We start from the raw sequence: 26971 nt of genomic DNA, 5'->3' as shown, positions 1-26971 counted from the left end.
CCCGGCACGAGTGGCCTCACGGCAGAAGCCCAGGAGAACGGGGGGGAGAAGAAGGAGAAGAGCCGTTACCTGCGCGAGGCAGATCGCGCTCTCTGCGGACTCGGCTCGGCTCCGCTCCGCGCCGTCCCTGCCCGGCCCGGCCCGGCCCGAGCTCCTCCTGGCGGCCGCCGCCCTCACCTGCCCCCGGGGATCCACCCGCGCCCCGCTCGGCTCCCTGCGCCGCCTCAGGCCGGCTCCGCAAGATGGCGGCGCTTCCGGGAGAGACCACGGCGGGCCCGAGGTGGAGGGGCCGACGCCGCGCACCCGCCCTCCCCGGCCGGCCGGCCCCTCCGCGCCCCGCCTGACACCGCCCCGCTCCAGCCGCCGCGGCGGCGGCGGGCCCGCCCGGCGCCCCCCGCTCCAGCCATGAGCCCGCCGCAGGCTCCCCCGTCTCCTCACGCTTAGTGCGCTCGTCCGCGGCGCTCCCCCGCCCCTCGGCCGGCGCGGCCCGGCCCGGCCCGGCGCGGCGCTGCCCGCGATGGGGGTGGCGGCGGCGCTGGGCGCTGGGGTGGCGCGGCTGCTGTTCTACCCGACGCTGCTGTACACGGCGGCGCGGGCGCGGCTGCCCGGGTCCCGCCGGCCCTGGTTCCACCGCATCGACGGCGCCGTGCTGCTGGGGGCGCTGCCGCTGCGGGGACGCAGCCGCAGGGTAAGGCGGGCGCGGCGGGGCGGGCTAGGCCGGGCCGGGAGGGCCGGCGGTGCCTGACGGTGCCTGTGCCCGCAGCTGGTGGCGGAGGAGAACGTGCGCGCCGTGGTCACTCTCAACGAGGACTATGAGACCCGCTTCCTCTGCTGCTCCGCCCAGGTGAGCCCGGGGAGCTTGCCGGTGCCCCCCCGGGAAGGGTCTCTTGTCGCTTGTCCCGGCGCAGGTGAGGCTTTAGCCGCCCCCTGCCGTGATCCTGGCAGCGACTGCCAAGTCCTCTGACAGCGAAGACGTGGCTTCTTCGTACCTAAGCTGACTTTTAAAACTACGCGACAAACCAGTAAAACGTGAGGATGCAAGTAGCGTTACAGCTACGGCGGCGGAGGGGAGAGAGAAGGGGAGGACTCGTTCCACGCACATCCCTATGCACGTACAAGAATGCCTTTTTTCGGGACGAGATCCCAGCTCACCTCCTTGCCTTTAGCTGAACCACATCTTTCCAGTTCCCTTTAACTTCTCCTTTCTGATAGCCAGCACTAAAGTTTTCATACATCTGATCTAAAGGATGGATCTTTCAAAGTCAGCTTACAACCCCACTGAATTTCCCAACTGTCTCAACAGGTTCTGGGTTTTCTTTCTGGAAAAAAAACCCAAAAAGTTAACTGATCGCATCTGCTATCTCAATTTCAGGAATGGGAGGCAATGGGAGTGGAGCAACTGCGTCTCAGCACCGTGGATCTAACTGGAGTCCCCACCTTGGAAAACCTCCACAAGGGTGTTGAATTCATACTGAAACACCGAGCGTGCGGTAACAGCGTCTATGTGCACTGCAAGGCAGGACGCTCCCGCAGTGCCACCATGGTGGCAGCATATTTAATTCAAGTAAGAACACTTCTATACTAAATGGGGTTTATTTTCATACAGTCTGGACGAGCACAGCCAACCTTTGCAATTTGCTTTTGCTCAAGAAACCTAAGCATGTACAGGTGCATTACTATTCCATGATTTTACAGAGTTTGGACCAGAGACCCATTTGAAAAGAGGTAGATAGCTAGGCCCCAAAATTATGTTGCTGTTTTGTAGAACGTGGCAAATGCAAGGTAAATGAACAAGTGAAACAATGTTTGCTGAACCGCAGTCTAAGCTTTCTTTGATAATCTAGTTTATCTTTGCACACCTTGTTCATCTGCGCTTATGATACTGTCAAGATAATGCTTCCTGGCAGTGAGATAGTGGTGAAGCTGTGATATAGCTGCCATTTTAGGTAGTCTTTTCATTCATCTGTACAGTCTGCCTCTGCCCGCTCAGTTATTAGCACAGGCACTGGCAAAGATGTTCTGATCTTATGGGAAAGAGAAACTGTTGTTGCAACAAAGCTTTGAAACACATGGTCTGATAGTATCTGTTGCTGGTTCTGGCAGATCAGTCAGACTTCAGGAAGCTGCTCAGTTTTCTGGGCCATTAATACAGTAAGTTCTCAACAGGTTTTGAATGATTCTGCCATTCTTAATTCTTTCTATGGAGGAACAGATTGAGATGGGAATAACAAGTCACTCATGAGGGTAAGCTCACTGAACAGATAAACATCCATTTTTGTTGTTCAGATTTTCTCCTTGGTTAACTGAAACGGTGAGCCTTTCTAAGCTTTTCAGTAACTACAATTCAGGATCAAGAGAAGTGACTTTGGTTTTCTGAGTTCCTCTACAGGCCCAACTGGGTAAGCCAGCACTAAGAACAAAATCCCACCTGTGGCTTCTTCTGTTGGTGTTAAGTGCTCCCTGGAAAACTTTCCCTTAGCGCTGAAGAGAAAATTTTCTCACTAAGTGCTGAAGTGCAATGGGAGTACTAGTAAAGTTTTAAAAAAATAAAAAAAGCAAGCTACACTTTTGCTCTGGTCTGGTAGGACTAGGACAGGAAACTATTCACAACATGATGGAAGCATGAGTGAGACAGAAAATGGAGGTCCCAGGCAACAACCATCCCTCTTTAACTGAGGGGCTCATTTAATGAACTTGCATTGACATTCAGGCCCCTCTGAGAGGAACATGGAGTAAACAGAAGGGGCAAAGCAGCAAGTTTTCCAACAACTCTAACGTTGCCTGTAGCCTCCAGGAAGGCTCCATTAACTGGTGCAGGGGTGGAATGGATTTTCACTTGCAGGGTTTCTGCCTTTTCAGCTGCATCACTGGAGCCCTCAGGAAGCAATAGAGGCTATTGCCAAGATCCGACCCCACATCCTTGTTTGGCAGAAGCAAGTCCAGGTCCTGGAGACATTTCACAGGAACATGATCGCTGGGACAACTGCAGAGTGTCAGTAAGACCTATCAAAATCTCTGTCTTGGCTGCTTTAAAAAACTCTTACATTTTAATGATCTAATGAAGGTTTAAGCGTTGTATTTCTTGACCATCAGTAAAGAAGTTTTTACATAAACTACAGTAAAGGGGAGGTCGAGCTGTTTCATTAAAGCTTTCTTTCCTTATGGCTAATCTCTTAGTTCTCTGGGAGCCCCATAGTTCTTCTCTCCCATACACAGTATCAGTGCTGAGCCGAACTGCAATCCCCAGGAAGTTCTATAATATTTGCAGCAAAGGAAAAGAAAACTTTGTCTCAGCAGAGACTTTATTCAGATTCTTACCCAAAGGGTTACAGTGCCAACAGAGAGGGGTAGGAGGAAGTGGTCTTAATTCCGTCTTTCACCAACACTACGTTATGATTACAGGTGGGGATTCCCTGTACAGTAAAGGAAGCCAATGCTCATAAAAATGATCTCCCTCTTTACACTAGGTGATGACAGAGCAGTAAGCAAGTTCCCAGTTTGTTACCACTCCTCTAGGAGAAGTGCTGAATAATGCAACCTACTAAAGGTCTTGGGGTCAGCTCTGGAATCTGTCTGCTGTAAATATTTCTGCCAGTCCCTCCTTCTGCAATAGGGACACAGGAATGTTTAAATGGGGACATCCCTGGAGGACACGGTGCACATCTAACTCTGTGACTGACATGGCAGCAGCACATGGTCTCCCATGTGTTGTTAACTCCATGGCAGTTAAAACCAGCAGTCTGGGCCAAGGAGGGCATTGTCCATATGCTATAGGATTTGTTATTGGTGGATTGGTTCCAGGCTAAGAAAGCCATTTCTTGCAGTTTGGGCCTTAAACGCAAGCAGCTTATCATCAAGGGATCAAAGTAATAGCATTTAGTCCATCTGAAATCTAAGATGCAGCAGTTCAACTTCAATAATGCTGTGTAAAAGAATAGGCCCACAGCCAGAAAGCCTGTACTTCCTCTGCGCAAGTATAGAGGATGGGGTCTTTACTGGATGTTGTGAACTCGTAATTGGGACTGGTGCTGAGGGTGGTGGGTGCCTCTGAACTGCACAGCAGAACACCGTTTCTGCCCTTTCTATCACTGGGCCTGTTTTTCCTGCTTAGGCCAGGACAAACTGCAGGTTAGTGAGCAGCACTTTGATGCCACTTGTGACTGTTACAACAGAGGTGGCTGGGTTAAGTTTAAAAGTATTTGCATCACCCTTTTTATAGCGGTCACGAAAGACATAGATGCTGCCATTGCAGCTGGCAATTTTCCAGAGGGATGGTACTGAGCTCCAGGCATCTGGCAGGCATAGGCGGGTGAAGCTATCCAGTAGGGGATTATAGCACAGCAGTGAATCCCCCTCGGCTACAATGAACACCACATCCTTGTGTACAGCAGCATGCATGCGCCCTGCAAAAGGCAGTACGTATGGTTTCACGTGGCATTTCTCTGTGTTGGTATCATAGCACTGAATTAGCCGAGAGGGCTTGGTGAAGAAGTCCAAGTCATTTTCCTCTCCGCCCAGCAGGTAAATGACACCATTAAGGTTTACACCTGCAGCTCCAGAGACTGCCACTTCCAACTGGCTGGTCTCTGTCCAGACATTGTCTCGTACTCTGTAATATATGACAGCATTAGAGAGCGTGTCCTGTAGAGTTTTACCCCCCAGTGAATATATTGCATCCTTGCTTGGCACGGAGACAAGGGTGTGTTGGAGCCGGTCACGGGGCAGAGGGGCACACCATTCCCAGTCTATAGTTGCATTGTTGCATTTCCACATGCGTCGTGGAATGGAGCCACCAACGACGTATAGGTCACTACCGTGCTTGCAGGCTGCAGTGATCTGGTGACACAGGCTGTTCTGGCCACTCACGCTTATGGAGTCATCATCAGCACAATGCAGAGAGACAGCGAGTGAATGTGTACGTGATGACTCCTTTCCGATCAGGTAGATGTGAACATTTTCTCCAATCACCTGAGAGAAAGGAGGAGTGTATCAGCAGAATTAGGCCTGTTTACACAAACATCAGTGATGCCTAAGACCAAATTATTCAGCATTTTAGGACCCACCTGTGGGCCTGAGGTTTGTGACCCGCTTCCCAAGTCCTGCCACCCTACAGCGTTCAGGATTTGGAGCCTCAAAGCCTTTTCAAGGTACCAGTCATATCTGACATAGCAGAATAGCAACAGACTTCACTGGAACCCAAGTGTCTGCGGTTTAGGTAAGGGCTGGTTACATCACTGATGGAGTAGAGCTTTTATAAGGGGAATGCCAGACTCAGATTTCTGAATGGTCTCTTTGGTAACTGAGCATCTGGTGAAAAAGTTATTTGTGGCACTGTTCAAATCACTAGTGAAAGCAGCCTCAGGTTAAATTAAAAAAGCTGTCAGTGGGGTTGCTATTTATGACAATGAAAGTATTCCTCACACAAGCACCATGGCATTTGTGTTTTGTGACTTTCAAGTCACACCTGTGAGCAGAATACCCTGTCTTGGGAAGTGTGAAACCAGCAAGTGCTACACCAACCCCGGAACAGAAGGTCTTTTTATACCTTCAGACTTGATCGCAGTGTCTCTGAAAAGCCCGCTCGCTCCTCCTTGTTGAAGTTGATCCAGGTTTCTATGGCAACCGTTGGATTCTGAGAACATGGAACGCCATCTGCGGTTTGGGGACAGAAAGGCATTTATGATATCTAGACAAAGGTGTGTGTACTCAGGAACATCCTTTTCCTGCAACTCCCTCCCCCCACAAACCCTACTTTCCAGAGAGGAAAAAAAAGATACAGAGGTTTATAGATTTTGGCAGGCATGATCAGCACTGCCAGCCAGGCATCTGCATTAAATTGGTTTGCATAAATATCAGAAGACAGAGCTGCCAGATCTTAAGCACTTTGGATGAGTTTCAACAAAGGAGACTGCATCCGAGAGAAAGAGGTCAGGAAAGAGAACTTACATGCTTTGAGATGACAAAAAAATATTTTCTTATTTAAGCATTTAGGCAAAAAGATTCTCTTATGTGACAATCTCAGCAGCTGCCTTTCTTTCTGGCTGGTCCTAGAAACCAATCTAGCAAAAGTCATCTGCAGAAATTTTCCTTCTCTGAGCACTGTCAGAGAGCTGACCCTCAAGACTGAACATCTGGTGTTGCTGCTATCCTCTTAACATTTGGAAATCCCCAATGAGCTACTGTAGCTTTCCTTAGCAGTGTGACAGTAGAAAATACTCAACAGACTGCATCAGATTTCGATTTGTTTCTAGACATAATTGGAAGTTTTGGTTATGCCACAAACTATAGCATCATTGTCATCAGTACATGACCTACAAGATTTAGGTATTTACTTCCAGTTTGAAAGCCAGCAATTATGCCTGTATTCATTTAGGGAAGCTTCCCTATGAAACCGCTCTGATTTTGTAGTCTGCTCTCATGACAAACCCTGAATTCAACGATGCTGAAGGCATCAGACAAATTCCAACACTTTTCTCTATACTGGAAGGGAGGAGGAAAAGCGTGGAACAAAAGCAAGTATTTCAACTCTGTTTATTAGTAAAAGGGATTTCCATAAGCTATCCGTCACATGTAGTGGTTAAATGGAAAAACTTTGATTTTGAAATGGGTCCTAGAGTGCAACAAAAGGTAAGCTTAATAAATTACTATTTCATGAAATTAATTTTAATCCTTGCCACTAACAGCTTCCTCTATTTAATTCTCCATTAACTAAACAAAGATGCAGGAATTGCAAAAGAAAAAGATTTTCCTTGCCAGCAGTAGGAGTGTATTTCGGATTATAATCCATTGTATGAGCTAAGTTTTGGCATAAATATGGAGTAATGTGATTCTATTTATGGAAATAGATGAAGCATGGAAAAAAAGCTTTATTGAGCAGTTATTCTAATTTAGGACCACAAACACTAAAGGTCATAGTACTAAAATTATGGTTACTACATGGAATCCCTAGGAAGTTAAGGCTGATTGACCTCTATAGCTTTATTTCATGATTTTAGGAATTTTTTTTTTTTTAATGAAGTCACAGCTTAGTTTAAAAACTTTCGCTAGATAGTTATAAAAATTACTCTAATTTTATCATAGTTTTTTTGAGCTATCAGTACATACTCTCAATAGGTTTTTGAGTGAATTTCTTTAGATGCAACAGGGATAATACCGTGCAATATCTGTAAAGACTCTCATATGCATAGCATCAACTTTAAAGGCTATTTTAAGTCTTATGGACAGATTTGCCAGTATTCCAAAGAAGCCAGTCATGGTAGTTTTATTGTTGTAACAGTATATAAAACAATGACACACAAAGTATAGTTATTTACTCATTTACAAAATTATTTAATTAAAGCAAGAAGGGGGCAATCTCTCTGGTCCCAAGTCCAGTACATTTGAATGTATGAGCTGCTTCTACATTCTTGCTTCCTCCAGCAATGATACATAAATGCACAAAAATGGAGTTGTGACTGCAGCATCATGAAGAGGTTTTCAAGTACTGGCTCTACTTACTAGGGCAGTAGAGAATCTTTAAGGATTGGAGGCAGTTGGACAAAGTTGTCGATGTGTTGTCACATCCTTTACAACCCTGAGTCATTGCATCCATTACTGTGGAAGGCTATTACCTTTACAAGAAGGGTAATTACTGTATTACCTAAGATGTTACAATGCCTCTATTTCAGTCAGCTGAATGCCTAGCCTAAATAATCCTAACAATTATATACAATTGTTAATAACACTAACATAGTCTAAAAATAAGGCTTGTGCTTAAGCCTTCTTACAAATGTTGAGTTGTTGCATTACTATGTTAAATGATTAAGAACTAAAGGGAAAAAAAAAAGACTTTCATAAGATCTTAATTTCTGGTAAGGCTTCTTTGTTTTACTTTTAATGCAAACAAATATACAACAAATTGTTGAAAGTTATTAAGTTACGTTTAAAAAACCTGTAGTACTTCTGACCTGTTGACTCAAGAACTGCTGGGAATTACCAGCTATTTTGTTCAGTCCCTGACAGACTCTCTGGAAGTCTACATCCACATCCTGGCTAGTCTCAAGAACTCCTTACCTGTAAGGATGTCTGTCAGTAGGCGGAGAGGCAGGTGTAGGAACTCCTCTGTGTCTTGCAGTTGAGACAAATGTGACTTTGCACAGTGTTTGGCAGCTGTGTAGAGCTCCATGTCACTGTGTTGATCTGCCAACCACATGACCTGCAGACAGTTCCTAACCTGCACCGTACGGGCCAGAAAACGGGAGCACTCTTCAAAAAGGGCAGTCAGCTGGTACATGTCTGCCACCTCATAGGTTTCCTGCAACTCCTCTGCCCTCAGCTTTACAGTCCCATGATAAATATAGTCCACAAGGAGCTGAAAGACACTCTCACTAACGTCCTGCAGCTCAATCACCCGGTTGTGGGCCTCCTTTAGGTTGGAAGTGAACATAGAACGAAAAAAGCAACTCTGAGCTGAGAGGACCAAACGGTGCAGCTGGAATTCTTTGCCTTCCACTGATATTGTAACATCAGCAAAGAGCTCATCCTCCAAGCATAATTTCATAATACCCTGGGCCACGCGGCCTGAGTGGGAGCGGTCGGTGAAGGTGTAGTTCACAAAGTAGTTCTCTTCTGCAGAGGAGCCTCCAGTCTCTTCTGATGAGTCCATGGTGCTGCACAGATCAGACCTCCAGCAATCTGTAAAATCACAATAATTATATGGCTTTCTCTCTTCACTAACAAGATTATGCAGTACTTCAGGGTACAGGGAAAAATCAAACGTATTGGTAAGAGACCAGCATATTTTAGACTGAATATAAATAGCACAGCCAGAAACTTCTGCTTGAGCTTCAGAATCTCAAACAACAAATGAGAAGTTGGCATAATTAAAAATTATAATATACACCAAACTTCCAGTACAGTGAGCATCACATCCCAGCAGAACTGGGAGAGGTGCATATCTTTTCACCACTCATTTCACTGACACAAAGAAATGCAGCAACAGTTATTCAAGTGGAAAGTCCAACAACTGCACTAGGAAACTCGCAAAGCCAAAAGAATGTGGCAGCACCATAGCCGGGCTAGATGGAAAAAGGATTACAGTATCATACTAACAAAGAGCACAGACAGCAGTTCGTATCATCAGGAGGAGTTAATTACCATCCAAACCCAACATGACAAATCTTTGCAGTGCTATCAAGTAAGATGAACTTGTTTTTACCAAAAAGATGTGCGAGAAGTCTGCCAGACATAACCATCAGTCCTTCAGGTGAACCACGTGAGATAACTGATGGTCATACTCAGTTTGTTAATATGCCAGATATCTTCAGCATGCAAATAACCTGCCAGATGTTGTCAGCCGCTGTTTCCCAAGTGGCAAGAACTCAATTTAAACGATAATGCCTCTTAGTAGGTACTAGAGATTGTTTGCAGAGGTCCAAGCAGTTTGTGGGTCGAAAAAGGTTCTGAACCAGAGAAGGACTGCTGTAGAAAAGAGCTCCTCTTTAACATGGCTCTTGACAGCATTAGGAGCAAATAGATGCCTGCTTGCATTCACTTTAAACTTACTTTTACACCTCAACTATCAGCCATGGTGACTGATAACACAAATTTCTTCAATTAATACTGAACATGATTTCCTGTACAATTTGTGACAAAGACAGGATTTTTTTCCAAGAGATTCATAGTTACTCTTCCATGCTTTATTTTGTCAAACATGCGTTTTCTTACAATAGCTCTGCTTGACACAGGAGGGCTCCTAAGTTCTTTGCTCAAGTTCTGTTCACGGGAAGTAGTGCCTACATCCCTAATTGGCTGGACAAGTCCGTCCCATCCCTGACGGTGGCCTGTCTTAATTATACCCTTATTGTTATTTTACAGTAGTTCTGGTCTGTCTTAAAAGTACCTATACATTAATCTGTAAGAGACTGAGGAACTGCAATTGGCACAGCACACATCGGTACTATTTTTCCAGCTTTAGCAAGTACAAGCCTATGGTGCAAATGGGCCCCCACTCCAGTTACAGCTCTTGATCCTTACAGTCAAGGCGCTCAGAAGCCGCAGCCCAGAGTGCCGAAGTGACCACACAGAGCACCAGGATATGGGTGGATGAACTACTGTGCCTTCTTGGCGCAGCAGAACCAGCTGCCCCCACTGCCCTGCACAATTTCCAGAGAACTGGTGCCAAGTCACAAAAGAAGTGCCAACAGCAGCTGAAGACTACTGTAAATCTCGCATCCTTCTTTGTAAACACAAAGTTCCCCTTTACATCCGTGGCATCTCCACTATGAAGAGAGGCGCACGAACAGTAAAGTGTCCCATAAAGCAAAACCTTACACTCTATGCGTATTTTGTGTTACCAAAGCAACGACCTGCCGTATGCCAGGCTATAGGTGCTGACGGCGTAACCAATACCTGGCACACCTACGTCCTTCCTTGCTCCTGACAGGGTCGCGGGTTCCCTGACGGCGCCTGGGATCAGGGGACCCGTCTACACGACTGACGGCGACTTCGCGCGTCGGGGCCGGGAGGAAAGGAAAGGTAATTCTCGGAAAAGTACAGGCCCCCATTAGGGCCACGCTAACGCGATGAAAACCGCCAGAAAGTTACCTCGCCCCCACAGCGCTGCTTCAGCCCGGGGGTCCGCCAGGCCCCTCCCGCCCGCACCCGACGGCGGACGCGTCTCCACAGCACTCGCTGCCTCCGCGGCCGGGCTGGCGGCAGGGCTGCTCCTCGCTCGGGCTCGGTCCCGCCGCCCCGCCGGGCTCACAGCCCGCCCCAGGGCACCGGGGCTCCTCCGGCTCCGGTCCCGGCCCCGACCCCCGCTCCGCCGCAGCACGGCACCCACCTGCGGCGCCTCCCTTCATGCCGCCGCCCCGGGGTGCCCCAGCGGCTCCTCCGCGCCCCTCACCCTGCGCCAGGCGCCGCCAGGCACTCGCCGCTTCCGGCCACCGACCCGGAAGCGTCCCCGGGAAGCCCCGCGCGCGCTTCCGCCCCCCGGGGGAAGCGCGGTGACGGCGGCACCTTCCGCTTCCGCTCCGTGCCCTTGCCCGTCCGTGTCCCGGTGGGGATGTTGGCGGCGGCGGCGCGGGGGCTGGCGCGGGCCGCGCTGCGAGGTGAGGGCGCCCGGGGCGAGGGGGCGCGGCGGTGCCGGCCGCCGCCTGCCCCGGGGAGGCGGCGGGGCTCGGCCAGCCCCTGGCGGCGGGTCGGGTCGGGTCGGGCCGGGCCGGGCCGCGGTCGGTGAGACGTGTCCGTTTCTCTCCGCAGTTGGCGCAGGCCCGGCGGCGGCGGCGCAGGCCCGGCTGGCGGGGAGCTCCGCCGCGGAGACTCGCCGTAAGTGAGCGGGGCCGGCGGCGGGAGCGGGGCGTAGGCCCCGGCCTGGTCTTGCGGTTGGGGCCGTTGGTTTGGGGCGGGGGGGGGCGGGCAGTGGAAGAGACCGAGGTGTGCGCTTGTGTCCCTGTCAGCTCCCGGCTCGGCGTTAGGGCATTTGACTGCCCGTACGAAGTTTCTGTGCCATAGAACCTTTTTAGTGAGTGCCTCAGAAAAGGTTGACGCCTGTCATCCATAAACCTGGATTTTGTGCAGAAAAGCGGCTCTTGTTGATAACCGTGCTCGCTCTGCGTTCCCCTCTGCATCCTGTCTTGGGGGCCTGCCTGCTTGTTCTGTGCAAAGGTGTGCCTGGGCAACAGCTTCATAGCCCCTCATTGCCCTGGATCTTGAGGAGTATTTGTAATCATAACCACAATAAAAAAGCAACACGAGTTCCTAGGATGTTTTGATTATGAGGGGGTCGCTTAGATGCTGGCACATCAAACAAACCCAGGATTATTTTGTCTAGAAAAAAGATCCTTTCTAGACACAGCTGAATGTCATGAGCAGTGTCTAAGTTCAGATTGTTCTGTCTTCTCTGCCTCCATCTTTTTCATCTTGTTATTTGCTTTTCTGTCATCTTGTTGGACTGTTCCTCCTGCTGTATTTACAGTGCACAAAAACATTTCTGTCTAGTACTGACACAAACTTACTTCCTCATCAAAGTCTCTAGTTCCATCTTGTTCTGTGTACCACAACACATGTATGTTGCTGTGGTCCAGTCTCTATTACAGCATCCTATATATTCTACTATATATATATGTTATGTTTAGCTTTGGATTTACCATAAATAAACTTTGCAGATTACCTGAACCTGAAGCTGCCTGACTTCTGCCAGAGCTACTAAGAGGCAGCTAGACTGGTTAAAGGGATTTTTAAGTCAGGGATGGGAGTTACTACTCTTCTTTCTGTATTCCCTGCCATAATCTTGGGAACTTTATTTTCTCTTTAGCTACTGTCAGACCAAAAAATGAAGTAGAACAGAAGCAGCTATGTGCTTTTGGGGAGTACGTGGCTGAGATTCTGCCCAAGTATATCCAGCAAGTACAGGTAGGTGCTGTTCAATAAGTTGTTCTTGTGGGGGGGGGGGCAGGACCCAGTGAACACACTACTTGTTTGTTAGATGTTTTCAGAAGTTGTTCTGGGGAAGAAAGATTGTCAGAATTACATCAAAGTTACTGCTATTATTAAGCCCCTTTATCTGATGTCATTATGTGTCTGCTGTGCAATATACTGTCTTTGTTTAGGTGTCCTGCTGGATTCAGTGTAATATTCAGTCCTGTTGGTGTTTGTACTCATACCCTTTCCACTGTTTTCATCAGGTGACCTGTTTCAATGAGCTGGAACTTTTGATCCATCCAGATGGGATCATTCCAGTTCTGACCTTCCTTCGAGATCACACTAATGCCCAGTTCAAATCCTTGGCTGACTTGACTGCTGTTGATGTTCCATCTCGGCAGTACCGCTTTGAGGTAAGAACTGCTCATAGGTGCAGGGCTCGGAAAGTTTCACAAACGCTGATGGCTGTGGGTGCTGTTGCAGCTCTGACCACATTGTTTACTTTTTGACAGTGAAAAGAAAATCCACTCTGAAATGCTGGGTTTGGTTTAATCTGTTGGTCGTGGAGGCAGTAGCAGAACTGATACTGCATGGGTTCCTAGTCTGGCTTTCCTTTTGTGCTCTGCTGAAAGTCTCTCTCTTTTCTTTTTTTTCTTTTTTTCTTTTTTTTTTTTGTTTTGTTTTGGCTTTACCAAAGTGTCTAGAGACTTCTTTCTGGCCTGATGTGAATTGGTGGTCTTCCTTCTTCCACTTAGGCCTGTCAGCTGCTGTTGACACAATTGATCATGATTTTCTTTAAATCCCATCAGTCTTCTTAACAATTTTCACCTTTTAAAAAACAAAACAGAAAGCTGTTTAGTTGTTTTAAGAACATTCCCTGAACATCGGGACCAAATAGGAGATGAGGCAGATTTTCTCAAAGTTCTCAGAAGATTTGGGGCACTGAAATTCTACTGACTTTCAGTGGATATTGGAGATTTCACTTCCACAGATGCTTTTGAAAATCTCACCGTATAGCTTTTCAGCTGCAGAAAAATTGCAGCTGCAAATAGAAAAAGAAAAGATACATCTTTGGGGAAACTACAGACTCAGCATATTGCCTTCTCACCTACTATTAGAAAGCTTTGTTCACAGTATTGTTGCAAAGACATTATTGTAGTTTAACCTAGGAAGATCTGTAAAAGACAGTGGCAGAAAATCCCTAGGGCTCACATGCTGTAGGAGGCTGACTACGGTTTAGGCAGCCTTATGGATGAAGAGATGTCTGTCTTCCCTTGTCTAATCTGGGCAGAGTGTCTTTTGGACAAGAGAAGTGAATTGGTAGATTTTTAGTTCCCAGCAAATAACAAGGATAATGAAAAGCAGCTGATTTATTTTCCCCCTTTGGTATATCTTGTGGTATTAAGTCACTTACCAACAGCTGCCCAGAAAGCGAGGGGTGGCAGGTTTGCCTTATCTACATTAGCTATTCAGATGTCTGTTGTTTCAAATGTAGCTCCTTCTTGCTTTGCTAATAACAGCTTTGACTTTTAGTAATATAATTCATGATTAGGCAAAAATCCTGAGAGTTGTAGAGAGAGTTTCTTTAACTCAAAGGCCTCCAGTCTCTGAAGAAGTTGAAGATTTTTTAATTTAGGATTTTTCTTTTAAAAATCAGGGTAGGAGGTTCATAGAAATAATAGAAATATAGACCATAATGAATTCAGCTTTTCCAGCCATATTCACAGAGGCAGTATCAAACAAGGCTACACAATTTCTCGCAGAGGTTTGGGGTTTTATTTCCGTCTGTTTGTAGTACATATTCCCCCCCTGCCCAAGGTTCTAGTAATCCTCATAAGCAGCCTTTTTATTAGTACTTCATCAACAGAAGAATTAGAAATTTTCCCTTGTATCCAACTTCTTTGCTGAAAATTAAGTGTATTTCTTTTTAGCTTTCTCCCACTGGATGCTGAGAGTAATTGATAGCCATTTTCTTTGTGACAGACTATTGAAAGACTATTGTCAAGTATCTCCATCCCTTCAGTATTCTCTTTTTTTTTAAGATTTAGTATCCCTCTGTACTTCAGCTCTTCTTCATCAGTCATGTTTTCTAAATCTCACACCCGTTTTGTTACACTTCTAAGGATCAAAGTGGTAAGCTATTAGAACCTCAGTTGTAATAGTGTCTTCTAGTGCCCAGCTCTGAAGTGCTGAATATGATTCTGCTGGTAAAGAATATTTGAAATAGTCTTCGTGTACCTTTGCTTAGCCAGTACTGTACTGCAAAGAGATCCGTAAATGCCGTACAAGGCCAATGCCTTCTTTTATTCTGCTTCAGATTGTGTACAATCTCCTGTCTCTGCGGTTCAACAGTCGGATCCGCGTGAAGACGTATACTGATGAGCTGACACCTGTTGACTCAGCAGTGTCTGTGCACAAGGCAGCAAACTGGTATGAAAGAGAGGTGAGTGCCAGTGTACTTGGGAGCAGAGTCTTTGGGGAGAGGGGCTGTGTGTTCCTGATTAAACTGATTCCCAAGGCCCTCAGGAAGAAAGAGAGAAGTATTTCCCTGGCTGCCTTTTCAGAATAGGAGATAAAAGGGTGTTTGAGTTGGCTTTGAATGACTTCCTGCATCAGTTTCACTGGTACTGCACAAAGCTGTGCATGTAACTGAAATTTTATGGACATAATACATGAAGGGTTGGTTTTTTTTTTTCTAATCTAATTCAACTTGCTTGGCTCCCTTTCATTTAGGTTTGGGACATGTATGGTGTTTTCTTTGCCAACCACCCTGATCTAAGGCGAATCCTCACAGACTATGGGTTTGAGGGCCATCCTTTCCGGAAGGACTTTCCACTCTCTGGTTATGTGGAGGTAGGAGATATGCTTATGTCTAAAGTTATTAAATCCCTCCAATACTCTTAATGGATCAATGTCCAGATGGAAATCGGTGACAAGTGGCGTCCCTCAGGGGCCTGTATTGGCACCAGTACTGTTTAATATCTTCATCAACAACATAGAGAGTGGGATCGAGTGCACCCTCAGCAAGTTTGCAGTTGACACCAAGCTGAGTGGTGTGTTGACACACCTGAGGGATGGGATGCCATCCAGAGGGACCTGGACAAGCTCGAGAAGTGGACCTTCATAAGGTTCAATAAGGCCAAGTGCAGGGTCCTGCACCTGGGTTGAGGCAACCCCTGGTATCAATACAGGCTGGGGGATGAAGGGATTGGGAGCAGCCCTGTGGAGGACTTGGGGGTACTGGTGGATGAAAAGCTGGACATGAGCCAGCACTGTGTGCTCGCAGCCCAGAAGGCCAACCGTATCCTGGGCTGCATCAAAAGAAGTGTGGCCAGCAGGTCGAGGGAGATGATTCTGCCCCTCTGCTCTGCTCTGGTGAGACCCCACCTGGAGTACTGCGTCCAGCTCTGGAGCCCTCAGCACAGGAAAGACATGGACCTGTTGGAGCGGGTCCAGAGGAGGGCCACAAAAATGATCAGAGGGATGGAGCACCTCTCCTGTGAGGAAAGGCTGAGAGAGTTGGGCTTGTTCAGCCTGGAGAAGAGAAAGCTCTGGGCAGACCTTATTGTGGCCTTTCAGTACGTAAAGGGGGCTTATAAGAAAGATGGGGACAGACTTTTTAGCAGGGCCTGTTGCAATAGGACAAGGGGTAATGGTTTTAAACTAAAAGAGGGTAGGTTCAGACTAGATATAAGGGAGAAATTTTTTATGATGAGGGTGGTGAGACACTGGAACAGGTTGCCCAGAGAGGTGGTAGATGCCCCATCCCTGGAAACATTCAAGGTCAGGTTGGACGGGGCTCTGAGCAACCTGATCCAGTTGCAGATGTCCCTGCTTATTGCAGGGGGGTTGGACTAGATGGCCTTTAAAGGTCCCTTCCAACCCGAACTATTCTATGATTCTGTGATCTGAGTTTTGGTACAGAGGTGCGACTGCTTTACAATCCTTTGTCTGAAAGGCACTTAAGGATGTTTCACTTGTGTGTATTCCAGAGGAGTTGTATAGATCTCCTGCATGGAAATTTGAAGTCATCACAAAGTATCATCTGTAATAAGGCAGCCTGAGGCCAGAGACATTGAGCAAATTTCATGTGCTGTATACCCAAGAAATTTGTCAGGCAGAGAAAGTGCATCTGCTTTTAGCATGTCTTCTGGAAGATTAAACTTTCAGCTGCAAAACTGGAGATTCCCAGAGGAATAAAGGACTGAACTGATCTTAATGCAGTTGGAACTCCGCTTTGATTTTTTGTAGGCCAAGGTTATAAAACTCTAGTTGAACTGACTCTTGCCATTTATCAAATACTTACCTCTGTATGTCAGACCACAAGTGAAATGAGTGTGTTTGGTATCTGTCTATTTTCAAATAACTGCCTTGCAGAAGCAGTCATGTTTGGTGCAGTTCTAAGACGAGTTGAGTCTCAGAAGAAAAGAGCGGGGTTCTGCAGGCAACAGAGGGTTTTAAGAAAAATAGAAATAACAGCAGATCCTGCGAGTGAGGAGCAGGCAGCATCTCCTGAGCCGTGGTTTGGAGATCTGTACTGGCACATTGAGGATAAATCAAGACAATCAGAAGTGTCTGGTACTCACCTGCATTTCACCCTGTTGTCTTTGTGTCCCATGTTCTGAGTGTTACGCTAAGAAGCACAATTAAAACCAAACAAACTGCCATATTATGAAGATTCATGAGAGTAGTTCCCAGCTATGCCAGGTGGACGGGCCACCTTATTTAAGTGACTCAGGATAAATTCTTTTGTCATGTGACAAACTAAATGTGTTATTCCATGTGAACTTCATATGGACTGTAGGCTGGGCACTCCTAGTTCAGGGTGGTTATTCAGGACACCTGAAGTACATGGTAGCAAAGAGGAGGGTTTTCCTGGACAGTCCAGAGGCCTTGGTGGCATCTGGAGGGCTCTTGTTTAATAATGAGGAGAACTGAAGCTGTGGCAGAGGCCTGTGGCCTATCCATGGCATAAGAAGTAGGATTGCCTGTACTGGAGGGTGGTCTGGGTCATTACTGTGTACAGCTAACAGCGGAGATGCTACGGGGACTGTATAAAAATGACTGGCCTGTGTTCTTTGCACTGTTCTAGGTGCGGTATGATGATGAAGTGAAACGGGTAGTGGCGGAGCCTGTGGAGCTATCTCAGGAATTTCGCAAGTTTGATCTGAACAGTCCGTGGGAGGCATTTCCTGCCTATCGTGCAGCTCCAGAACCCCTGAAAATAGAAGCAGGAGCCAAGAAAGAAGATGCAAAATAGCAGCAGAATGGAGCGGATGCACAGCGCCATCCTTTCTGTTCTAACATAGTATTTATAATAATAAAAATTGATACGAGATTCTAGCCTGTTGTGGTCACATGAATAATGTTGTTTTCAAACTAGATGAAAAGCACAGGGTGAGGGATGCTAATTTACAATCCTGTTATTCCAACTGGTAGATGTTTATCTGCTGCTTTGAGTTGTAAGACACTGGATTTGTCTTTTTGGTTTGCAAATTGAATGGAGTCCAGGCATTCCCTGTGGCTAAGGTGCTTTATATACGCTGCTTCTGCTAGCTGTCCCTGCAGGCATAAATCATAGCCTGAGCGCTCACTAGGAGACTGTACTGAAGCAGCTGTGTAGCTTAAGCATTGGGACAGCAGTATCTCAGCTCCAAGATGGGTGTTGGGAAGGCAGTAATAATATGGCGAACAGGCAAAGCTTTTGTAAATGGTTCTAATACAGTTGTTATTAGGACAACACAAGATGCACCTGGATCCAGACCAAAACAATTGCGGAAATCTCTGCATTGTTTCCTTGGGAATTAAGTCAGTGCCTGTTCTCCTGGCAGAAGAAGGAGTTGCAGGTAACCTCTCACATGCGACTCCCTCACGCTGGCTTTTTCTTCACAATCAAGCAGTCTTTACTTTCTCCAGCTTCTCCAGATTGTGCTTTTTCCTGCAATCAAAAATATCTGCCTTCCTTTGTCCCACAGACACGAGGCTATGCCTTTTTGTCACTATTCCAATTATTTTGAGCTGTATGATATAACAGCATTACCACTATCTTTGCTCTTGTGGAAAATCTCAGCTCTTTCCAAAAAAGCTGGAAAAACAGTTTCAGTCCACCCACCACCTGTTTGAATGGGATTACATTACGGCAGTCATCAACTAATTATGTCCCTTGTCCTTAGTCCAGAAAATGCATAATGCAGTTCTGCATCAGAAAGCTGACTGACCTCATTAAGATCTGAAAACTATTGTATAAGAGATTTCGTAAAATAATTTACAAGCTGTTTGTAGAGATTCCCTGAATCACTAAAGTGCTTAAATTGTAAGAGCACTAATTAGAAAAGGGGTTTGGGGGAGATTAGAGTATGGGATGGAGGAAGGGATAGGACAGTAATAAATGCAATTAAGGAAAAAAAGGGACACGTACTCATTGTGACTAGAATTTGATCTCTTTGCAAGAGTAAAGAGCTGAACTGTATGGTAAGAACGCGGTTTTCGTCTGTGTTTGTTTCCACCCCAGCCTTGTAAGCATGGGCTTCTTACATTCTTTTTTTTTTTTAATTTGTTTCAGGCTGCTATGGCTGGCAGTGTTTGGGATGTGACTCAGAACAGTGTTCTCTAGTTAAAATTAATAGTATTTGCCACTCACCTTAAAAGTTATAGCTCTTTATGGGAAAGAGGAAGAGAAGGGAACACAAATCAGCAGAAGTTTGGGATTTTATACAATTCTTAGCTCCACTTTGGATCTGCCATCGATTGAGCTGATTAAATGGGAAATGTACTTTTAGTCCTTCCTACAATGTGTTCCACAGCTGGTTCTGTTTTCTGTTGCAGTGGCTCTTTTTGCATGCCGATGCCTATTGCACAAGACAGAAAAGTTCCTGGCACCACTTCTGTTACCGTGAAAATTCTTTATAAAGCACATTTCCCCCCCACGTTCTCCCTCCCCATCTCAGGTTGCTTGAGGCACTGTGCCAAGACTCATGGTCTGTGTATCATAAAAAATATGGATTTCCCAGTACGGTAAGTCAGAAGACTGATGGTAGCAGGAACAGAAGGAAAACTGCCATTTAAACATAATGTTGTGCAGAGGGAGAATTTGATTGACGTAACATCAAGAAACGTAAGACACAGTGCCCTGTCAAGTTAGACAAAATGCAAGGTTTGCTGAAGAATGTGTGTACTGGAGTCAAAGTAGCCAGCCCTGTGGGGACAGGCATTGGCTCCAGCAGGTTTTTAGTATATGGAATATTTACTAATGGACCCAAATCTCTTCTCATTAGAGAAGCCTGGGAGCTTATGAAGAATGCTATTTACTCACCCAGACACATTATGCCAGGGCACAAGAGGTTACACAGCCTCTCAAAGTACTGCCAGTGTTGGCACGCTACCTCCTCCACTGCTCCTGAGCCCCAGGGGCCATCCTTGCCTATGGAGCCTGCTCGCTTTGGGTTCCTTATGGCTGGTGGGCACTTGCTTCCTGCTGGGCAAGGCTGTCGTCAGCTTGGGCGAGCACACAGCTGTCTTCCAAATCCTCTCTCCCTGCCTGGTCCACACTACCAGCCTCCATGAGGCTTGTTTGCCTGTGTTGGATTTCCCAGCTGTAGGAGGTCATTGGATGAGATATAAGGCAGATGTAGCTGACTTACAGTCACACTATTCAGAAGAGAAATTTTCTGGTACTGCAGGGACAAATAGACTTCAGGTGATGACTCAGAGTCACCATATTGAGCTCCCCCAGCTGAGTAGGTTTTGCTGGTGTTTTCCAGAACTCTGGCATTTCTCCCTGCAGTCGGGCAAGCAGACTCTCCTCCCTGAGGATGCGGCTATTGACGGTGTCAGGGCATCCATCTGCATCACAGCCTCACCGTCAGTATAGGCCCTTATGATTGATCTCCAGTCAAAATCCAGATGGGGATTTCAGCTGGGCCTTCCACTCCTGCAGAACAGAGATTATGGAACTGCTGAGGGACAGGCTGGATGACAGCGTGCCCCATAGCACCCATCACACTGCATCCCATTACATCTTCTCCAAGTTGTGTGAGGCCTGAGGGGGTCCTTTTGTGCAGTAGGTGCAATGGGATGGGGCCCTCCCTGTCACTGTTACACAGCCCATTACTCCTTCAAGCAGGGGATGCAGCTCACAAACTGAAAGAAAAAAGACAAAGAAAGTATTTGCATAAGGACCAGCAGCACCATACCTGGAAAATACAAGTATAACAGTGGAGGCCCCGTCTGGTTACAGACAGTGCTTCACTCCTACTTCCCTCAAGGCTTTCTTCCTTCTTCGCATCCTGTGACTCAAACCTTGCCTTCCCTGGGAGCCAGTTATCACCTTCTTCCTTCTCCTCTTTCCTTAGCTTCATCTTCCTCCCCCGAGCACCTGCCAGACAGGCCCAGGCTGGGGACTGTGGTCTCCCCAAGTTCTGGGCAAGATGTTCAAAGCAAGATGTTTCTCCAATTCTGTAAGCAGAATTGCCCTTTCGTGAAGACGTTGCCTATCTCCCTGCAGTCCCATCTCAAAGAAACCTCCCTCCCAAAGAGGCTCTTCTGGTGCTGTATTAACCACACCTTGTGCCTTCTGCCACTGCCCTGGACCACATGTGTCTTTAAGCACAGCCTGTGTGGGTCCCTGTGGCAAGATGCCTGTCCCAGCATACAGCCGTAATCTGCAATGGGACAAGGAAGCAGCAGCAATCTACCGTGTTGAGAGGACGGGTAGCTTCAGCTGTACAAATGCTGCTACGTATATGTTTACAATTGAAAAACCAAAGATCCAAACAAGGTAACAAAATAAAAGGTCTGTACAAACAACGTAATGGTGGATGGAGGTGCTAAATAAGCCAACAAACAGACATGAGGATTTAGGGCCTGCAGGAGTCTGTAATGTAAGAACCAGAGGAATTCTTCCCAATAGAAGCTGCCACTTGTGACTGCAGCAAGCTGAAGTTAGGGTGGCTGCCACTTCACTACTCTCTTCCCTTAATAGTTCCTCACTCCATTGCCCCAGCTCCCCTGTGACGGGCAAAGCTTCAGCCACCTGGAACAAATTTTGCATCAGCATCCAACCAGCTCCTGCAGTTTTTGACCCCTCATATCTTGTTCCCTTTTCCCATCTTCTTGCTTCAGGAGGTCATGGTGGAAAGCATGAAACCAGTCAAGGTGCCCCTGCACAAACCTGGCTTGATGTGATGTTTTGAAACTTCTCCTACAACAGACGGTATGACCAGGGGGAGTGCGGAGGGGCAGGGTTGTGCACACTCAGCTGTGAATACCTGGCAAGGACAAAATCCCTCGGGAGGAGCAGGTGCACTGCCTAACATTGCAATCGCACATGCGGGGACTATGCGCAGCTGTCAGAAACTCAGGCTTGTTTCTGTGCACCATATAACTACTGCTGCTTTACAAACATCTAAGGCTTATGTTTATCACTCTGCAATTGCCTTTCTGTGCAGGATAGTGGGGCAATTCTACAAAATCCCCCCAGCTCAAGGCAGCATCTACCACTGATGCTTGTCCCCCGCCTGTCACTGTATCAGTCACCTAAGCACAGCCTCTGAGCCTCCTCTATTCTCCCTCCCACCAACACGCATATCCTTCTCTAGTCACTTCAGCTGCAAGCTGTTCCTAGGAAATTTTCCTGTTGACAAAATCATGTATGGCCTTCACAGATGTTGGCCAAAATCCTGGACTCCTCCTTGTGTCACATCCTGCATGATAAAGGGAGGCTATTGCATGGCCCATGCGATGCAGGGCTTTTATGCGTAGTGACTTCTAGACAAAGTCATGTGTACACTGTGGATTGTAAGGGACTCTGGCACAAAACAGAAGGCACATCAATCTCACTGCACAGATGGGTCATCAGAGTCTGCTTCTTGAGTAGCATATTATTCACAGTTTAATAAAAGATATCTCATCCCAGAAGAAAGGGATGCGACTAAAGCGTAAGCAGAAGAAAATAATGAAAACTGAAAGACACATAGTCTGACTTGAAGGTAGCCAAGGCTATGACAGAAACACAGGTCTTATTTTGATTCAAACTGAGGGTAAGAATGGCTCCGGATACTGAGGGCCCCTCCTCCCTTGATAAATCTGTGGGACTCTTCCGTTTTGTGCTGCTTTTCTTCATAGCTGGTGTGAGTCCACGTATTGCCAGGTACAACTACAGATCCTGGAAGTTTCAGAAGACTTGCTGCTTTGCACACTGACAACGTACTAACTGGAACATCATCCCTACCCTCAGTAAACTATCTGGTGACAGTAATCACTACAAACTGACGCCCTGTAACTTGCTGAGAAAGGTATATGTTTCAGCTCCACCTCCTCTCTTTTCCAGGCAACTTCTTTCACCAAAGAACACCTTTAACCTGAGGGAGATGGTATTATTACTTATTTATACATATTATTACTTATTTGTATAATCCTGGCAACCTTCTGGAGAACCCAGGACAATACTGTGCCATACAGAGTAGAAATACAGAACAGCTTGACTGGGGATTGGGAACCGCTAAAAGTGCAAAGATGTGTAGAGAACAGATATCTGCTGTGAAGGAAATCAGATGAAATTTTGTCAATGTAATTCACAATATCTAAGGCAGACCTTGCTCATCGTAACCCAGAAGTCCTGTCACAGGAGAGACAACGAGGTGCTAAAGCCTGGCAGGCTCTGATCCTTGCTGTTTGCTAGGTCAGTATATTGAGTTCTCCCTCGGGAGGTTTGATACAGAGTGGAACAAGTGACATTTCTTCTGCCTGCTTGTATATTTTGGCTGCTACTGCCTTTCCATGAATCTGCACAGACTGCTGGCTTTATCTGTTTGTGACATTTCAGGATTGTTTGCAGATTTTCAAACTCAGGAAAAAGGAAAACTGAAAATGAAGCCAAGGAGCTGAGCAGAAGTGTCACGGAGATGTGACAGAGGTGCTGTGCGGAGGCTGAAGGGACCAGGAGGTCGCCCCTTGTTCAGAGGCAATCATGTGTAGTGAAATTTCTTGCAACTAATAGCTTCCTATAATAAATTGCAGTGGGAAATCAGTCTTTGGAAAAGAAGCTTAAACAATTCTGCCAAAAACTTCACAACAAAGTCTTCCAAGTTTCCAAAATATGATGGAAAATATCCTCCAGGGTCAGCAAGTTGAATAGCAAGCCCTTCCCAGGACTGCAACCAGAAACACAGAAAGATGGATCTGTTCCAACAGAGGCTGCTGGGACCAGAAGCAGCAAGGGACGACGCCACAGCAAACGGCTCTCACTTCACGCACGGCACTGCCCGCGGAGAGGGTGGCAGCTGCTGCTGGGCAGGGCTGCTATGGCCCAGGTGCAGGTCAACGCCTGGCTGATCCTCTGTGTGTTTGCTGGATCCCAGAGGCTGACAGGTAGGAATTGCACCTGTTAGCGACGCGGCTTCTTGGCTTGGCAAACATTCGTACAATGCCAGTGGCGCAACACTTTGCCTGCTTCTTCAGGTATGGTCAAACGCTTCAGCTAGCTGTGCTGACATGGGAGAGAGCGCGGTAGCTGGAGTCCCAGCTGGGCTTGTTCAGTGGGGAAGACGCTTGTACCTACTTGCAGGTTGAAGACCTGCTGCTATTTTTGGTGGCACGGGGAGGGTTTTCTTAGGTCTCTGCTGAAAATGTCTGCTCCTGCAATAATGTTTGTGGATTTTCTAGATGCCTTTTGGGAAAAAAAACAGCCTGTTGGATGATAAAGTTAGTAAGGGACCATTTTCCCATCTCCAGAGGATATTTATGTTATTATTTCAATACATTATTTGTTATGCTTTGTTTAATTTTTGTTCTACTCTACTCGAAAATCTAGCACTGCATATATTTATAAGGCAGTTACTAACAACAGCAGTTTGGCGGCTATTCAACAAATTCCCTGACTTTGCAGCCAATCGGACGTCTCTCAGTAGAGGGATCTGTGAACCTAGCAGATCAGTTAGCAGAGAGAAGCCCAGCAAAGAAATTTTCAGATGATGTAGTATCTTTACCTGAGCTAAAAGCCTCGCTGGCACACACATGGAGGACTAGGAAAGAGCAGCTACATCCCTGCTCACATTCCAAAGCCACAGCTGGCTTGGATTAGGGAGCCTGCAGCTGTGCAGAAAAACAAACTTCTGCAGCCTGGGGGGTGGTAGTGCACTTCTTCAGGCAGCTTGTACATGTCCCTGAAAAGCTTTAATAAAGAATGGAAAGTTGGAAGTGGGATTTGGTAGTAGTCAACACACACATACAGTATTAAATCATTTTTCTACTTTTTATAAGTACCTGCTGACCCTAACTCTGGAGTACTCAACATAAATTCTCCCTCTTTTTTATATAAAAAAGCCTTCATCCATATAAAAATAAATTTAAAAAAAAAGTGTCAGAGAGCTTACTATTTTATGCAAGCTTTTTCCATTTCATGTTTCTTGACCAAAAAGGTGAGTCTGTAAGTAGAAGAGGGTCTTGGCTACATGACTACACTGATCAACAAGAGAAGGGAGGGGACGCAGCCTCCCTCTCAGAGTCCTGGACCAAGGCTACTTGTGTCTCCTTTTTTCACAAAGAAAGAAATAATAAAGGCAAAATAAATGCAGAAGGCTAAAGCACTAGAAGTATTAGTAAATGAAAATTGAAGAATTATTAGGATTAATGTGACTCATATTAATAAACTCCCATTCCTCTGGCCTTGTATCCATTTTTCCCAGTTTAAATTATGTCGGGTGGCCCAGCAAGGAATTAGCTGGACATGAGAAGAGCCATAATGGATCTGACTGGGTTTCTTTTACCCTCACACTCTGCCCCCGCCAACGGCAGATGCTCAGGGAAGTATAAAACCAGGATAAGCATTAGGTTATGTTTCCACCAGCAGGTCAAGGAGCCTCCCAGCACCCTCCTTCCGTTGGGCAGCATTACTTTCTCCAGCAAAAACTGCCAAGCAACCAAAACCCATCAGTTCAAAACCCACCCATACTCAGCGTGAGGGGCTTTCGTGCTGCCTGCCAAAGCAAGTGCCTTTGCTGCCGTACGTTTTAGCTCTGTTGGCAGGATTAAGGGCTGTCATATCCAAAACTTACACTTGCCTCCCTTAACCACTTCTGCTTCTCTTAAAAAGCTTGTTTTGCTCATCAAAATCCCGTGGTCAGCATCTGTCATGTTTGGCAAACTATGAGCAGCAGCTCAGAAATATTGAAGACATTATTGACAACCAAATGACAAAAATAAACAAGAAGGGCTGTGGTCTTGCACTACAAACTCTGCCTGATGTCTTCCAGATGAACATCCTCACAGCAGGGATGGTGCCAGTGCCAACGCACCCCATCGCGGCCCAGAGGACGCCAACGTCATGTTAGAGGTCTCCTGGGCGTTGGGGGCCCGTGGGCTGAGGCACTGTTAGCGCCTGCGCTCCCACCTGCCCGCATGTAAAAACTCACATGTTCTGCTTGTTCTCATCCCTGTCGGTTTTCAGGAGCACCTGGAAAACGCCTCAGTGATGCCCCTAATTGCATTTATGCTCCCTCCCATCATGGGGTGCAGCTGAAGGGGGCTCTGACCCCCGCCATGGCAGCTCACAGCTCTGGGGTGGGACAAGGGACTCCCCCTACCCAAGGCGGCTGTGCTGGGGAGCTGCTGCAGGCAGGACTGCAGTGGGAGAGGCAGGGTGGGAGGCAAGAGCTAGTCAGGTCCCACAGGGAAACTGAAGTGTGGGGCTGGTCAGAAAAGGGGTGTGGGGCTGGCGGAGAAGGACATGGAGTGGGACTAGGCGGGCCGTGGGCAGCGAGTTCAGGGAGCGGCTGCCTCTTGGTCCGGCCTGAGATTTGGCAGCGTTGCAGATGGCTTTGCAGCTCAGTTATAACTGGCGGAGGGTTTGTGCTGGGCTTCCCGTGCGCATGCTGCTCTTATCTTCCAGATGCTCTGGGGAGGGCTGGATATTCAGGCCAACAGGACAATCCGGCTGCGGGATGAAGAGCTGGCCTCCCTGCGCCCGGCGCGACGGTTCATGCAGATTTTAGAGGATGAAGTTCCCAAAACACCGACAGAGATCGAGCAGCAACTGAGATATTATTCACTGACTGACGCCCCTTTACCTCTAACAGAGTTTGACCGTCTCCTTTTCACCAGTGTTTACTGTGCCTATCAGGTTCGCTCCATGCAGGGTCTGGATAAAAATCTCTGGATTAGCTTTTTCTCTCAGCTGGCTGATGAAATGTTTCGTGATCTGTGCAAGGGGCTCTGCCCTGCAAATACCACCCTCCTCCTGGCTTCCTGGCCCTGGAAGGAGAAGCCTTCACATTTAGCATCCCTGAAACATTTATATCGTTCTAACCTGGCCAGGACCAAGAGAGACACTTAATAAGGGAAACCATCGTAGGAAAGGACACACCTGACTTCAGCTGCATCCTTGGTTATTTTGAACGCTTTCCACATTATTCAGGACTTTGTACAAATACGCCACCTTTTTGTCCCGCTTTCTGTGTTGCGTTGGCAACCCCCTAAGGATTTATGCACAAGCTTTTATTTTTAAATGAAATAGGACACAACTAAAAAATGCATTTCACCCTTTCCTGTTTTTTTTTTCCTGTTTTTTAAGTGA

The 26971-nt window shown here is 46.9% G+C and overlaps 5 protein-coding genes across 27 annotated transcripts in view; 3 read left to right on the top strand and 2 right to left on the bottom strand.

The window, feature by feature from the left end:
- CELF1 (CUGBP Elav-like family member 1) overlaps nt 1-581 on the bottom strand; it is a 69769-nt gene extending 69188 nt beyond the window's left edge. For 10 of the 20 annotated variants that reach the window (XR_012775900.1, XR_012775899.1, XR_012775901.1 and 7 more), the window contains exon 1: nt 70-254. The gene's annotated coding sequence lies outside the window, so the exon portion shown is untranslated. Of the gene's footprint in view, nt 1-69; nt 255-438 lie in introns of those variants that run through there. The other 10 variants (XM_075502594.1, XM_075502593.1, XM_075502587.1 and 7 more) reach the window with 4 other exon arrangements.
- Nucleotides 518-10503, top strand: PTPMT1 (protein tyrosine phosphatase mitochondrial 1). Of its 3 annotated transcripts, XR_012775903.1 has the most exons (6): nt 518-688; nt 764-844; nt 1373-1564; nt 2860-2992; nt 10017-10199; nt 10424-10503. XR_012775903.1 is itself a non-coding variant. In XM_075502614.1 (5 exons), the coding sequence occupies exons 1-5, from the start codon at nt 518-520 to the stop codon at nt 10438-10440; spliced, it is 594 nt and encodes a 197-aa protein (XP_075358729.1). In that variant the 3' UTR covers nt 10441-10455. The 3 variants fall into 3 exon arrangements, 2 of the variants coding, with proteins under 2 accessions (XP_075358729.1, XP_075358728.1); XM_075502614.1 differs by lacking the exon at nt 10017-10199 and having other exon boundaries at nt 10424-10455; XM_075502613.1 differs by lacking the exon at nt 10424-10503 and having other exon boundaries at nt 10017-10331.
- On the bottom strand, nt 2991-10957 carry KBTBD4 (kelch repeat and BTB domain containing 4). 2 transcript variants are annotated; one of them, XM_075502578.1, is made up of 4 exons: nt 10886-10957; nt 8053-8673; nt 5546-5652; nt 2991-4968 (listed from the first exon to the last, which is right to left on the bottom strand). In XM_075502578.1, exons 2-4 carry the CDS (start codon nt 8642-8644, stop codon nt 4108-4110), a joined length of 1560 nt encoding a protein of 519 aa, XP_075358693.1. In that variant the 5' UTR covers nt 8645-8673; nt 10886-10957; the 3' UTR covers nt 2991-4107. The 2 variants fall into 2 exon arrangements, with proteins under 2 accessions (XP_075358693.1, XP_075358692.1); XM_075502577.1 differs by lacking the exon at nt 10886-10957 and adding an exon at nt 10823-10875.
- Nucleotides 10946-17740, top strand: NDUFS3 (NADH:ubiquinone oxidoreductase core subunit S3). The gene is made up of 7 exons (XM_075502612.1): nt 10946-11090; nt 11242-11307; nt 12296-12393; nt 12666-12815; nt 14720-14845; nt 15136-15255; nt 17495-17740. Exons 1-7 carry the CDS (start codon nt 11045-11047, stop codon nt 17660-17662), a joined length of 774 nt encoding a protein of 257 aa, XP_075358727.1. The 5' UTR covers nt 10946-11044; the 3' UTR covers nt 17663-17740.
- A 5962-nt stretch (nt 17741-23702) lies between these two features.
- On the top strand, nt 23703-26731 carry FAM180B (family with sequence similarity 180 member B). The gene is made up of 3 exons (XM_075501488.1): nt 23703-23769; nt 25653-25732; nt 26288-26731. Exons 1-3 carry the CDS (start codon nt 23703-23705, stop codon nt 26729-26731), a joined length of 591 nt encoding a protein of 196 aa, XP_075357603.1.
- Nucleotides 26732-26971: the final 240 nt, after the last annotated feature.

Source organism: Mycteria americana, chromosome 5, assembly GCF_035582795.1.
Source record: "Mycteria americana isolate JAX WOST 10 ecotype Jacksonville Zoo and Gardens chromosome 5, USCA_MyAme_1.0, whole genome shotgun sequence".
In the NCBI taxonomy this organism is placed as follows: Eukaryota; Metazoa; Chordata; class Aves; order Ciconiiformes; family Ciconiidae; genus Mycteria; species Mycteria americana.
The sequence above is the reverse complement of the archived record's forward strand: the minus strand, read 5'-3'. Positions and strand labels throughout refer to the sequence as shown.

What these genes read in the sequence shown, in the direction of transcription:
- PTPMT1 (XM_075502613.1), top strand. Translation starts at nt 518, where the DNA reads ATGGGGGTGGCGGCGGCGCTGGGCGCTGGGGTGGCGCGGCTGCTGTTC. An exon ending in TGCGGGGACGCAGCCGCAGG is followed by an intron (nt 689 to 763) that starts GTAAGGCGGGCG and finishes CTGTGCCCGCAG; the next exon opens with CTGGTGGCGGAGGAGAACGT. An exon ending in CGCTGGGACAACTGCAGAGT is followed by an intron (nt 2,993 to 10,016) that starts GTCAGTAAGACC and finishes TGATCCTTACAG; the next exon opens with TCAAGGCGCTCAGAAGCCGC.
- KBTBD4 (XM_075502577.1), bottom strand. An exon ending in ACTGACAGACATCCTTACAG is followed by an intron (nt 5,653 to 8,052) that starts GTAAGGAGTTCT and finishes CCCAAACCGCAG; the next exon opens with ATGGCGTTCCATGTTCTCAG. An exon ending in CACTGCGATCAAGTCTGAAG is followed by an intron (nt 4,969 to 5,545) that starts GTATAAAAAGAC and finishes CCTTTCTCTCAG; the next exon opens with GTGATTGGAGAAAATGTTCA.
- NDUFS3 (XM_075502612.1), top strand. Translation starts at nt 11,045, where the DNA reads ATGTTGGCGGCGGCGGCGCGGGGGCTGGCGCGGGCCGCGCTGCGAG. An exon ending in GGCGCGGGCCGCGCTGCGAG is followed by an intron (nt 11,091 to 11,241) that starts GTGAGGGCGCCC and finishes TTCTCTCCGCAG; the next exon opens with TTGGCGCAGGCCCGGCGGCG. An exon ending in CAAACTGGTATGAAAGAGAG is followed by an intron (nt 14,846 to 15,135) that starts GTGAGTGCCAGT and finishes CCTTTCATTTAG; the next exon opens with GTTTGGGACATGTATGGTGT.
- FAM180B (XM_075501488.1), top strand. Translation starts at nt 23,703, where the DNA reads ATGGCCCAGGTGCAGGTCAACGCCTGGCTGATCCTCTGTGTGTTTGCT. An exon ending in TGGATCCCAGAGGCTGACAG is followed by an intron (nt 23,770 to 25,652) that starts GTAGGAATTGCA and finishes GATGTCTTCCAG; the next exon opens with ATGAACATCCTCACAGCAGG. An exon ending in ACGCCAACGTCATGTTAGAG is followed by an intron (nt 25,733 to 26,287) that starts GTCTCCTGGGCG and finishes CTTATCTTCCAG; the next exon opens with ATGCTCTGGGGAGGGCTGGA.